The following is a 14,485-nucleotide window of genomic DNA, read 5'->3' on the forward strand; positions in this document are numbered from 1 at the left end:
AGACGGTTGCGAATGGTCCTCGCCCATACCCTAGGAGCAACAGTGTCCCTAATTTGCTGGGAAGTGGCGGTGCGGTCCCCTACGGCACTGCGTAGGATCCTACGGTCTTGGCGTGCATCCGTGCGTCGCTGCGGTCCGGTCCCAGATCCACGGGCACGTGCCCTTTCCGCTGACCACTGGCGACAACATCGATGTACTGTGGAGACCTCACGCCCCACGTGTTGAGCAATTCGGCGGTACGTCCACCCGGCCTCCCGCATGCCCACTATACGCCCTCGCTCAAAGTCCGGCAACTGCACATACGGTTCACGTCCACGCTGTCGCGGCATGCTACCAGTGTTAAAGACTGCGATGGAGCACCGTATGCCACGGCAAACTGGCTGACACTGACGGCGGCGGCGCACAAATGCTGCGCAGCTAGCGCCATTCGACGGCCAACACCGCGGTTCCTGGTGTGTCCGCTGTGCCGTGCGTGTGATCATTGCTTGTACAGCCCTCTCGCAGTGTCCGGAGCAAGTATGGTGGGTCTGACACACCGGTGTCAATGTGTTCTTTTTTCCATTTCCAGGAGTGTATTTATAGGTGTACGGATGTTTCAGTACGAGCTCGGTTGTCGGATACGGCCGAATTCTCTGACTGTCGTTGCCTGCTTCGGTCGGTAAGGAGGAGTCGTTCGGTGATTGAGCCTATGGTGTAAGAATTCTGCACTTACTGGCATGCCATCAGTACGCTTCCACATCTACAACGCTCTGACTTTTTGTTTTCTTCTTCCCTCCATTACTTTTCCAGTCACATTTCTCTGTCTACGAAAATAAAACTTTTTTACTCCCTGCGTTCCTGACGATGTCTAAAAACGTGGTGATTGGGATGACTATTAAAGTCTTACATTCTCACAGCACAAGAACATTAATTGCCAAATTCCGAAACCTAAGAAACAAATTGATTATGTCTCCGTGCACAGGCAAACGCAACCACCATCGAGGAATAACATCGGTAAGGTTTGCTGACACCAAAAAGTACTAATTGTTTTCCAAGTGAGGAATATCTCTTACGAATACACAACAACCGTAGAAATCCTTGCTGATAAAGTTTCCAAGAATACCAAAGCCTCTGCCGTTATAACTACAAATTATCTCATCATTATCGACTATAGTAATCAGTACACACCGACCGGTGGATTAAATATGTGCGTAACATTACGAAATGCCATTTAATGGATATAAATCAAAAATTAATTGATAGTAGGGCAACTAAGGACCCGGTTTATTGGAAAGACTCTACAGGAGCCTTGAGTGTCAAAAATGAGGACCGCAAAAAAACTTACATAAAACATATCATTGAGTGCTGTTGATGTTCGAAACCCTTAAGTCAGATTAAGAGATCGTTGGAATTTTGGTTTCAGGGTGTTCAAAGGAGCTAGCACCGTAGAAACAGAGCCACTCCGCAAAGATTGTAAGTGTTCGAAGTTGTTCAGTGTGCTTCAAGGGAAGCAGATGTCCATCTGACGATAGGGTGTTAGTGCATTGAATCACTATTGACACAAATACAATTATACTGCACTTATCGTATATCTCGCGAAATAACCGTAATGACAAGGCAGGCAAGACTAGAGAGCGAATGAATGCATAATGTCACAATTTTTGCCTCGCCTCACAAACAACAGGAACAGGAAGGGAAGAGACAAATTAGGAGACGAATCTTCTAACATTTTATATACTGTGACTTGAGAAGGTCTGATTAAAAACGAATGTGGCTAACTTCTTCCTACAGCGTCCTCAGTGTTTGTGTTTTCGCATCTACTTCAAGAATTCGCAAGCCATTGTATTGCACCATCCATTATTTGAACATTTTTGATGTACGGTATCAAATAGGTGACAGCACTGTCGTGTTGTTTGTTTCACTTATAAGGTCTACCTTCATTTCGGCTACCACAACTAGAAATGCCGCTAGCGGAATACTTCACAGTGATAGAATTCAAATTCCTGTTAAACCATGAGTCATTAGAAACTTATGAAAAGTCGTTTACGCCAAACGCCATTATTTCACGCTGCAATATTTACCTCTTTGAAAGATTTTAAGGAAGGACGAGTACCTGGCGTTAAGCAAGGTACGTCTCGTTAAAAACAATAAAGTGAATTGGCAATATCTTCGTCATTTTTGTCATCACATTTATACTATCCGTGTTTGTGCCCACTGTGTGTTGCCTGATGACTCCCGGATAATAGAGCTTCGTCATAGGAACGAAATTTCAGATGCCGCCTTTAGTTTCCTGGAGGGTGTGCTTTATGGAATCATCATCATCAGCCATATCACTAGACTTCCCAGTCTCCAGCCATTTGCATGCATGCGGCAACACTCAATAAGCCTTGTAAATCACTGATTCTCTCTCTGTTAGTCTGCGGGCAAACCTCTTCTCCCTAATATCTACTAGGCTGAACGTAGGTGGCGCTACAAAATTACATACCCAACTACCGATGGTTAAGTTTTAATAAAACGGTTTAGTGTCTCCTCTTTCCAATGCTGTTATTACAATTCATGTATGTTGAATAAAATTTAAAATACGAGCAAAACTATGGAATCTTGACATGAAACAATAATAATGGAAAATAAAAATAATAAATCTTAACATTGAAATGCTATCTGTGTAGAACAGTAATCGGTGCCATCCTATCTGTGTATCTGTCTTCATTCAAAGATATGCTGATTTTACTTACTTTTCCAACTACAATGCCTCTCACAGCTTAATTACAAAAATTATTGAATATGTAAATATTTCCGTTGATGCATTTTATCAAGAGCTACAAATTGAATGCTTGATCTCTTTGGTGTCCGGTAGGATGAGTACTTTAAAAGCTATAAATTATTTAGTGAATTACTTGTATTCTAAACTACTTGTCTCTGTATCTTCTCCCTTATAAAATTTCCAGATTATATCTGTATACCATTGGATTCGTAATCAAATTCTCTCTCGTTTGACAGCTCTTGCTGCACTGTAAACGATCGGCTCATACCACACTTGTGCAAATACGTAGTGGTAAAATGCAGCTTGAAAGACTCGACAGCTACCGATGCTGACCAGTGGCGGGGCAAGACCAAAATTTGGTGTATGAAAGATAAATTTTACGAGGCTCTCTTGTTGTGTAAGACGATGTATTTTATATAGCGAAATCTTTTTTTGTTTTAAAATTGTGAAAAATTTTATTCACAGAAACGAAAACACTTTATTCTTAGTAACAATATTCAGTAATTTCAGTAATAACTAACAGTTAAACATTAAAGAAACAATAATCTCCTTCTTTTAGTCTTACTGAACTCTATAACAACTGTATCGTAATGCAGTTTAGATGCTTCAGTAGATAAAATTGCCAAATCCAAAGTCGTTGCTAACTCGTTGCACTTCTTTAATAATTTTTTGTTAGTTTTAATTTTGAAAATCTCCTTTCTGCAGAGGCTGTAATTACTGGTATTGTTAACAAAATTCGAATGGCGATATAAATATTTGAGGAAAGTCCTTTTAAGTTGTTGTGTGTTATTTATTGCAGTAGCTGTTTCACAAACTTAACGAAGTCGGATAAATATACGATCATTATTTGCAATTCTCCATAGAATTCGTAAGACTGGAAGTCACAGCACTCACCCACTCGCAGGACTATGTGTAAATCTCGACACCTTTTTAATATATGATATTTTGGAGTAATTTTTAAACTACTTAGATCACAGGGCAAACCAGTTTTTTTCGAAACATTATTTTATAAATATAAATGATGAATCCCTATTGCTCAATATGAAATAAATCACGGTGTTAGAAAAATCTGTTTCTAATCGACTTTTGGGAGACTATAGGTTCATCACTGCTTTCATAATCGAATATCCTATTATTCTTGGCTAAGCTTTTATTTTTAAAATCTTTTGGCAGATCACAACTCTTTTTCTCAGTAAATTGACGAGCGTCAAACAAGCTTTGCTAGAACGCAGTTTGACTATTCTCTTTGTTCCAGTAACAAAAGTGTGCAAATATTCAAGAGTAATACTCAGATGGATTGTGCAGATTGCCATAATTTGCTTATAACATTAACATATAATAATATCTCATATTATAAATGCAATGATATGATAAATTCTAAGCTGAGCATTTTGTTCAAAACTGAATCACAGTCACTGAGTATGTCTGATTCTTCCGTGTCATTTTTTAAGCGTTCAGTAACGTTGTCATATTGCAGTAGTACAGCTTCCACTGCCTCGATCCTGCTTTCCCACCTTGTATCTGATAAAGGTTTCATAGTAAGCTTCAATTTTCCTGAGATTAATTTCCAGCATTTGATGGATCTTGAAAACAGCAAATAAAATTTCTGAATAAAACCAAAAAATGGTTTTGCTGTAGCTGAATAATTAGCTGCGTCTACCAACAGCAGACTGCAACTATAACACCCACAGGGTGCAAAAAATACCCTGGAATTTATGTTTAATATTCCAGTTTTAACTCCACCGTTTATACCTGCCATATTTACTCCATTGTCGTATCCTTGGCCACGACAGTTTTGAATATGTAATCAACTTTTTTCTAGCTCTTCCAGTATTGCATTAGTAAGACATTCTGCAGTCGTCTCAATAACGGCTGGAAAGCCAATAAAGAATTCTTCTGTTGTGCCAGCTGATGTATTACAAAATGTTAAGATCATGGATATTTGTTCAAACCAACTATAGCTTCTAAAGTAATCCACCAAAACCGAATAACACTTTTTCTCTTCTACCCTGCGCATCACTTCATCAGCGACTGTTTTGGACATCAAAATGATCAGTTAATTCTGAATATCGTGCCTTAGATAATTGTGTCAGTTTTTTGTCATTAATGTGTTTAATGTGTTCCTGTAATTCAGGATCACATTTAGGTATCAATTTAAACAAGTCTATGAAGTTATCAGAATTCTCGCTATCGTAGTCTATGTTGAAAGATTCTTCGTGACCTCTAAATGCCATATTGTGAGAGGATAGGAAATGAAAGATACCATTTAATCTCTGAAACAAATGTGCCAAAGTTTTTTGGATTCACAAATTAGCGTTTCGTTTCATTGGTCAATTGTTTTTCCATGCTTTATTCTGTGCCTCTGGAATATTTCCCAAATTGTCTTTTCTTTTTTTTATAAGGCTTCAGATGATTCCGTACTACCAGCTGAAGTTTTCTTGAGAAAATTTATAATTCCTGTACATAAAAATGATCTGATACAGCACGTTCAGTTTTTCTTTTCTTTTTACAGAACCAGATTCCCATTTTCTATTGTATCTCCATCTCTCTTGGAACCTGCGCCTGACATGGTAAACATGCGAAGGCCGTATTTGTATCTGTAATTCGTAAATAATAGCTTCATTTTAATTCTTTGCAACAGTACCTATAGCCCGTCCACTTAACTGTGTCACGTAACGGTAGGGTGAAGAGGAAGTAAAAGGTGGTCGCTACAATGCGGTGGAGTGTGATGGGAGGGGGGGGGGGGGGGGAAGAGGCGATGTGTTTCTCTTAATCCTGCATTGCTACGAACTCAGGCGCCACGCAGCTGTCGACGGCAGTCACAGAAAAATAGCACACTGAAGTAACAATGTTACGTGAAAGTGTATTACAGGGAGGCTCATGCCCAAATGTGATGTTGATTTATAGTAATGAATTTTACCCCGATGAGACAGGACTGGCTTAATCGTTAATTACCTTGCTGAATACTTCTGGACAAGTATTCACCGAGCAGGTATATGCAACACCCCAATTTTTTTTGTGTAGCTTTTGGCAGCAATGGAAAACATGGCGTCAAAGTTAAGAAAACTGCCTACATGTAGCGAAGCACACATTGGGAGTAAAGCGACACCGTTACGTCGACACACAGTACACATTATAAAACCTACTACACATCACACGTCCGCAGTGGATGAACAAGGTAAGAAATGGTCTCAAGGAATGTAATGAATGACAATCGTATTAAAATTATGGTAAAGATACATCTGATGGGTGCCATAGTTAACGCTCACAAATTTCGGCTCAAAAACACAAGTTTTGCGAATTTTTTCATTTTACCGGTGGCATGGGGACGACAAATATTATGTTGTGGAGTAAAAGATGTTTACTACGGCACTTACTGTCTAAATGTATTCCGTTCACGAGGTCTTGGCCAATTGCGGCAGAGACTGGGGGGAGCGTTATTTGTCAGTACAAGGCTTAAGTCGTCGTTTTCGGAACAATTGCCAACCTAAACGATCTGGCAGCAGAGAGTGGTGCATTATCACTTGTGCGTTTTAGTATAAAGTGACTGTTAGTGATCATGAGTGCGCTGTTTGAAATAATTTAATTAAATTATTGCGTCTGTTGGAACAAGCTGTACAGCGTACAGCTGCATATATGAGCTGTAGCTGCAGAACTCTAAAAAGAATTTGGCAGTTTGGCCCTAACAATGGAGTAATGTCCCGCCTTTGAAGCTGAATGTCTCTGTAATCCGGTTACGCGAATACTTGTTCCTTCCGTATGTAATTTATACCACAGCTACAGATCGCTATGAGGCGGTGCATCAGTTTGTTGCCAGCCGTGGCCGACAAACACTTCCCGCTAGTCTCTGAACTAATGTGCCTTCTTTCCCCAATAGACGATTTGTGTCCTTTTCCTTTTTACTCCACAGAATATTAGCATAATATTTTTCCGTCCACACAACACTTGTAAAATGGAAGAAACTCACGAAACTGAGTTTTTTGAGTCATAATTTGTCAGCTTACGACGACGTTAAGTGTGGCGCCCAAACTTATACCTTTACCACTATATATGCAATAAAAAACAAACATGAAAGGGAAAGACAAAGTCCAGCACGGCAAATCGAAAGCTCACAACCCAAAATTTCTTCAGTTCTTTGATTTTACCGATGGCATGGGGACGGCAAATACTCGTATGATTATGTTGTGGAGTAAAAGTTGTAGAAACGACGAATTATAAAATTAAGTATTCATAACATAAAAACTACTGTAATCCCTTTAACCATTTACTCTTGTATATGGTAGGTATACATTCTGTGAAATTACCTCCATATTGACATACCTAGGTAAATGGCGTATTCACGGCTCTGTTTAAAAAGGGTGGCACGATAAAGTCGTAGGATCGAGCTGTACACGTCTGCTCTCATATCCTGTAGCTAAACTCGCTGTAAATAATAACCTGTACCTGTGGTCCTGCAACCAAGCAGTCTATGTATTTGATGGAACTGGAATTAATAAGTAATCAGAAATATGAAATAAAAGATAAATGAATAATTAATAAAAATGTTTTGTTCTAACGTCTGAAACTGATGTAGAAGACAAATTGGTTCAAATGGCTCTGAGCACTATGGGACTTAACTTCTGAGGTCATCAGTCCCCTAGAACTTAGAACTACTTAAACCTAAGGACATCACACACATCCATGCCCGAAGCAGGATTCGAACCTGCGACCGTAGCGGTCGCGCGGTTCCATCCTGGCCGGCTGTAAAAGACACCAGAGACTTATGTTTAATAATGTTTATTCAAGTAAGTTATCTCAGATAAACGGAAAGTAGTCCTATAATTACGAAATATAAAACAACCAGGAAGATAAACTTACTTAAATGCAATAAAGTTGCGTTAAGTGTGTTACAAGAATGGTAGCAGAATCCTGACGCTAAATAGTTATCCAAGACGCCTGAAAGACTAAGTCCATTTCGTCACCACAATAACGAAATATTCGCCACCTTAAAATAGCATGGAGATTTCCACATCAACATGCGAGAGACAAAAAGTAAATACTCTTGCTCGGTCTAGTTCACTTCCATTATGCAAGCGGAAAAAGTTAAAGTTCTGAACTGGAACATATTCAAACTTTGTGAAACTTAAAGTCCCTTCAAAAGTGAAAGCATTCTAGCGGCTGTTCACCACCCAGAATCAGTCACCTACACGACCGAATATCACACATCACCTCAGACTGATCTGTCCTCACATAGATATCGACGTAAAAGTGTCCTGAATAGCTCGCTTGAGCGTACCACTCAAAAAGTGTCCGTCTTCATTTGACTCTAGTAGTGTTCCGTCACTGCATAGTTTGCACTGCCTGAAGGCCATTCCTACCAAAAGTACATCGTTCTTGTGCTCTGCAGACGTGATTCGACTCAACTTGAACATTTCCTGCGCTCAACTAAAAAATTATAACAATATTTAATAAAAAGACGATTTACTGTATATATAAATAATAGTTTGTTTATAAATAAATTACCCAGCATTTTGCGCATGTGTGCTCACGTTAAATGACAGCAAAAAGTTGTTAAATATTTGTTAAACAATTACTTAGATCTGTTTGACACAAGCGTTCAAAAATGGTTCAAATGGTTCTAAGCACTATGGGACTTAACATCTGAGGTCATCAGTCCCCTAGACTTAGAACTACATTAACCTAACTAACCTAAGAACATCACACACATCCATGCTCGAGGCAGGATTCGAACGTGCGACCGTAGCAGCACCGCTGTTCCTGACTAAAGGGCCTAGAACCGCTCGGCTACCGGGGCTGGCGACACAAGCGTCTTTTGGCTATTTTTCAATGGTGGTATCAGCTAACACATGCGACTGACCACTTTTAAATTACAATGGTTTTTAATATCAACTGTTATCAACATTTAAATAAGATTACTGGCAAAAATAGTAAAATATTCATTAAATTACTACACAATTATAATAAGATACGAGACATTCACGCTGCATTCAGTTGTGGAGAATACATTTTTCATACCCAAAAAGGAACAAAAAGGTAATTAATCAATAATTAAAGTAGATACACATGTGTAGCTTCCAGGGATGAAAGCTATAGTGCTAGGCTGTCATCCGATACTTTGTTTATTGAAATCGGTTTCAATGTTTGTTGTGAAAATATTCTGTCACAGTAAATTATTAACTTTTGTAGTTTATAAGATATTGAAAATATTATTGTTTCACTGGATGAACCTTAGTTTTCTGAGACTGCTTATGTATTCACATTGAATTGACTAAAGATATGGAATAGCGATATGCACATATACAGATGGCGATAGTAATGCGTACACAAAGTATGTAAGTAGGCTGTTTAGGGTTTTATGTTGGTAACGCCACGTAGCGCTCTGTTTGAAAATTACTGACTGTGCTGTGTGCAGTCTGTGGCTGGTTTGCATTGTTGGAATTTCTGCTATTTTAGTGTTGGGCAGTTGGATGTGAACAGCGCGTAGCGTTGCGCAGTTGAAGGTGAGTCGCCAGCAGTGGTGGATGTGGGGAGAGGGATGCCAGAGTTATGAGAGGTTACTATGAGCGGACGATCTGGACGTGTTTAAGACTGGATGTCATGAACTGATATATAATGACTTTTGAACACTATTAAGGTAAATACATTGTTTGTTCTCTATCAAAATCTTTCATTTGCCAACTATGCCTATCAGTAGTTAGTGCCTTCAGTAGTTAGAATCTTTTATGTAGCTGGCAGTATTGGCGCTCGCTGTATTGCAGTAGTTCGAGTAACGAAGATTTTTGTGAGGTAAGTGATTCATGAAAGGTATAGGTTATTGTTAGTCAGGGTCATTCTTTTGTAGGGATTATTGAAAGTCAGATTGTGTTGCGCTAAAAATATTGTGTGTCAGTTTGGTGATGATCAGAATAAGTAAAGAGAGAACTGTCTGAGTACGTTCAGTTTCGCTCAGCTGTTTGAAAATCAAATAACGTAAGAGGTTTATCAGCACAGTAATTCACTAATTTTTCTAAGGAAATGTTTCAAGTATAAAAGGACAGTGCATTGGCGGAGCTGTCATTATTCTGCTGCTCTCGCTCGGTAAGGTGATTGTTTAACGTCCCGTCGACAACGAGGTCATTGGAGATGGAGCGCAAGCTCGGATCAGGGTAGGATGGGGAAGGAAATCGACCGTACGCGCTTGAACCGTCGTCCTCCCGAATGCGGGTCCAGTGTGTTAACCACTGCGCCACCCCACTCGGTGTTCTCTCTGTCACCAACAACACTTCACCGATGATCCGGACGACGAAAGGGAGGCAAGCTAAAGTGCGCGTCATTTACGACGGCGGCCCAGTTTAGGGTCGTTCTGCGCATATGACGTCACAAAACACAGTCAGCCAATGAACAGAGAATGACGTTGCCAGAGCTCGACTGCAGTGCAGAGCACGGAGGAGTGTCTCCAGTTTCAGAAACGTTCAGTCATAAATAAAGTAATTGAACAAAAGCAATGTCTTGATAGCAGAGTTTCTTTTATAGAAAGTTTGGAAAAAGCATTCTTTATACCAATTGCTTCATATTCTATTTATTAATTTAACCAAACAAGCAATAAGCCTCCTAATTCAGACGATAGCAAGGAAAGGTGTTTGTATCATTCTCACGAACTTTTTTGCAATGAAGAACAGCGGTAATTGTTTCTTTCCTGTTGTACTTCGACGAAACGTCAGTAATTCATAGTCATACCAACAGTGTTTGTAGGTGTTTCGCGTGTTATATTAAAGTCCTATGGAATGTCTATTGAATGACGAACTGTGTTAGCATAATGGTTATAGTATTTGGCTACTAGAGAAAGGTTCTGAATTCAAACCTTGTTTATTGCTTAATATATTCTTTACTTAAAAACAATATCGAAGTGTCTTACTTCATGAATTTTATTCGTTTGATTGTAATTTTTTGAAATATCTAGTGGCAACTAAAATCGACCATACGGAAAGTATACTCTGTAGACTTTTACCTTTGCAAACTCTTCAAATTGCGGACAATGGTTTACTACATCTAATGCTGCACAATAACTGCGTTGAACATCGAAACATTTAGGGGGGGGGGGGGGAAAGGTATCAGTAAAGAAGATGAGTAAAAATCAAATTATTGGGCCAAATAGTTTTTGTGAAATCGAATGATAAAGTGTGTCAAAGCAGTCGAAACACCATGTGTCTGCACAGGCGAGCAGTGCAGTGATGACAAAATCGCGCGGAATGCGGGGAGCAAGTCTCTGTAGCAGCGAAAGGGTTAATGCGGCCGTGGTGGCTTTACTTCATAAACTGCGCGCTCCCCCCTAAACGTAAGTTTGCGAACTGTACTATGGTGCTGCTTCTCTTGGCGCGTGCAACTGGCAACGCAGAAATCTCCCGCGTCTGGGCGGGCATGCGCGAACCGCCAAGAATTGAACTATAGTTGCCGCCTTCGAGTTCCTGCTGAACGCTGTCGGAACTATCGCGACGGCAAGAAACAGACGAAGATCAAAGCGCAGCACTACTTAAAGTGCCAGAAGGTGGGGCATGTAAGCGAGGACCTGCAGAGGAACAGTTGCGTGTTTGAAATGCTTGAAAGCACACGGTACACGTGACTGTGATACGTTGGGAAGCGTTGATCCACATGCGTCAAATGCGGCGGCGCTTACGCTGCAAACTCTCAGAGCTGCAGGTACATAAAGCGCTGGAAGAAATAAAAAAAGGCAGCCACACATGAAGAGGCTGCCCCACCCCAACAATTCAAGAGGTGGAAACGGGCGCGCTGCCACAAGAAGACGTACGTGACACGCCACTCACGTACTGCCACAGATGACGCAGTGGCCGCCCTCAAAGCCGCGATCGCGGCAGAGAGGGCCGCCAGGTAGGTGGAGCTCGTCGCTGTCCACAGGCAGCTGCAGCAGATGCGGGAAGAGCTACGGGCCGCCGAGAAGGAGATGTCCTTCCCCGCCACTGCCTCCCCTATTGCGCGGAAGTTGGGGGTGTACGCAGCGACGCACACGGACTCTGAGGTGGTGCCCATAGAATTAGAAACGCCTGCTCATTCTCCCGAAGGGGAGATCGACCAGCAGGAGACGCATGAAGAAGACGAAGAGGCGCCTACCTCGACAGCCCCACAGAAAGGTGCTGTGACAACGGATGACCCTTGCTTACCACACCAAGGCGAGCTTAGCGTACAGATGGTCCTCAAGAAGTTCGCTGAGTCGCTTCGCAACGGCACCCCATCTTCATGATCCCTATCCATTCACCTCTCCTGACTTTCATCAACTTTCCCTGTCTCACAAACCATTCCACTTCGGTGGCTCCTAACGAATCCTTTACAGTCTCTTCACTAAAAAGGAGCTGACGCTTATGAATTAACTTCCTGTTTTACCCCTTGTGAGTTAACGAGCATTTCGCTCTCATTTAAGTATATGGCCGAAAGTGTCAGCCTACTGGAATTGTGAAATGAACCCTATCATAGAGCACCGGATGCCACAAAGGGCGCAGATTCACCACGAGATGGGGAAACTCACAGGCGTCTATTGTCTATTGAGGGCTAAGCGCTGTAGTGTGCCAGTGAGACAGACGAAAACCTACGTCATAGGAAACCCACTAGAAGGCTTCTGTGGCCTAGGATACGTAACAGTGTTAAATATGGCGGACCTAAGATCGGCCATAAAAGGAAACATTTATGGAAACTATTTAATTCTGTAGTAATGCACGAAATGAAGCCAAGGTAATTTTAAGGTGCCATTCTTCATAAATTTTCATGGGGATCCCAATAAAACTTGAATATTGATCATATCTATAATAGTTTAGGATTTACTGTTAAACTGAAATTCACAAGTTTTGCAACAAAGACCTGAATGCTAAAATCTGAACGCTTTAGTCGATCTTAATTTCATATAGAAGCGCATTACTAAAATGACAAATGTTGTAAATATCAACTCTTAACTTCATTTGTTTAAGAGATATGGTAAATTTAAATTATCAGTATTTTCAGAGAAGCGTCAAATCATCATTTCCTCCACACAAAACACATTGAACGACTCCTTATTGAATCATTAGCTAACAGAATATTTGTTGCAAAGTTTAGTGCATAATACTTACTTTTGTTCTTTATTTATTTATCAGAAAGCGCATTGGTGCAAGGCTCCTGGCAGAGACTTTCAAAGCTAAGAAGGAAATTGTATTGGTTTTATGTAAAAGAATTTAGCGTTTATTATGTAATAGATATTATTGTTAATTTTTTAGAACGTGAAAGTTTCCAATCTTTGATTATTTAAATATATTGAAATGCAAAATAATGTAGAATGAGCTGTAGCCAATCAGATGGACTGCTTCAGGAAAGGGAACTGCCCTAATCAGTTGAGCGACGCTATTCGGCGCTCGGGAAACGCAGCCGGAGACGGGCAGAGGGACAGTTCGGCCGGAGACACCAAAGTGTACAGTTCGGTTGAGACGCGGAAGCGGTCAGTCGATCTTTAGGTAGCTAGGAAGTGAAACAACTTAGAAAATTTCGCGTTGTGTGGTATCGCAGGACTTAGTCTCTGAGCGATGAGCAGCCGCGCGCCTGGTGTGAACTCTAACTTTTCACGTAGATAACTTGCATTTCGCGAGGAGATTGTGAATGATCGAACTGTGTCAAATGGATATGCGTCTAACAGTAACTCGAAATACGACCACTTTCGTTATTACTTTGCTTTCTGAAAAAAATTATTCTAAGCAAATAGCAGCTGTGTGGCCTACATCATTTATGGGTCGTTAATTTAGTTCCCGATATTATTATCACTGTTATTATATGTTACGTTTGTATTTCGCAAACTTGCCATCAGCCAGACAATTTAACCAGATTTTCAGAATCAGATATTTAATTTTAGAATGACTTTATCAGGATGGGAATTATGGAAAAAAGTATAACAAATCAGTACCAAAGCACTTATATTCTCCTGGCATTGCTCATAAGTTTTCAACATAACATTTGAAGATGGGTTGTGTTGATATGGGAGGACAGGCCCAAACTGCGAGGTCATAGATCTCATCGGATAGGGAAGGAAGTCAGCCGCGCCCTTTCAAAGGAACCATCCCGGCATTTGCCTGAGGCTATTTAGGGAAATCACGGAAAATCTAAATCAGGATTGCCGGACGCGGGATCGAACCGTCGTCCTCCCGAATGCGAGTGCAATGTGCTACCCACTATGCCACCTAGCTCGGTCATTTGAAGATGGCTTTGACGTACCACACACCTATGTTTTCTACATTCTGTTAGTTTGGTGCATCAGTTCGTAGCGTTTTTGTTTTGCATGTTGGTATTCCGGTTGCTGTGAGTTTATTTATTGATTGTTATTTTTTGTTTGTATTTCAGTGTTGCTACTTGAGTTTACAAATTGTCATTTGCAGATAGTGAGTGCAGCTGTGGACGCTGGCAATGGACTGCCAACTGGAGAAATCTGAACATTTCCGACACATTCTTCTGTTTGAGTTGAAACGTCCCCTAGGAAAATTGTACAAGACTGTGCTTAAACTGACACACAATAGTTTTTAGCGCAACGCAATCTGACTTCCAAAAATCCCTACAAACGAATGGCCCGGACTAACATTAATCTATACCTTTCACAAATCACTTACCTCAGAAAAATCTTCGTTACTCGAACTACTGCAATACAGCGAGCGCCACTACTGCCAGCTAACTAAAAGAATCAAACTACGGAAGGCACTAACTACTGATAGGTATAGTTAGCAAATGAAAGATTTTAAT

At 40.7% G+C, this 14,485-nt stretch overlaps 1 protein-coding gene across 1 annotated transcript in view; it reads right to left on the reverse strand.

The window, feature by feature from the left end:
- LOC126298315 (zinc finger CCCH domain-containing protein 13-like) overlaps positions 1–11,767 on the reverse strand; it is a 59,981-nt gene extending 48,214 nt beyond the window's left edge. Inside the window, exon 1 of the mRNA XM_049989611.1 lies at positions 11,549–11,767. Within this exon, the coding sequence (XP_049845568.1) occupies positions 11,549–11,767 (219 nt within the window). The remainder of the gene's footprint in view (positions 1–11,548) is intronic.
- Positions 11,768–14,485: the final 2,718 nt, after the last annotated feature.

This window comes from Schistocerca gregaria, chromosome X (assembly GCF_023897955.1).
Source record: "Schistocerca gregaria isolate iqSchGreg1 chromosome X, iqSchGreg1.2, whole genome shotgun sequence".
Lineage (NCBI taxonomy): Eukaryota > Metazoa > Arthropoda > Insecta > Orthoptera > Acrididae > Schistocerca > Schistocerca gregaria.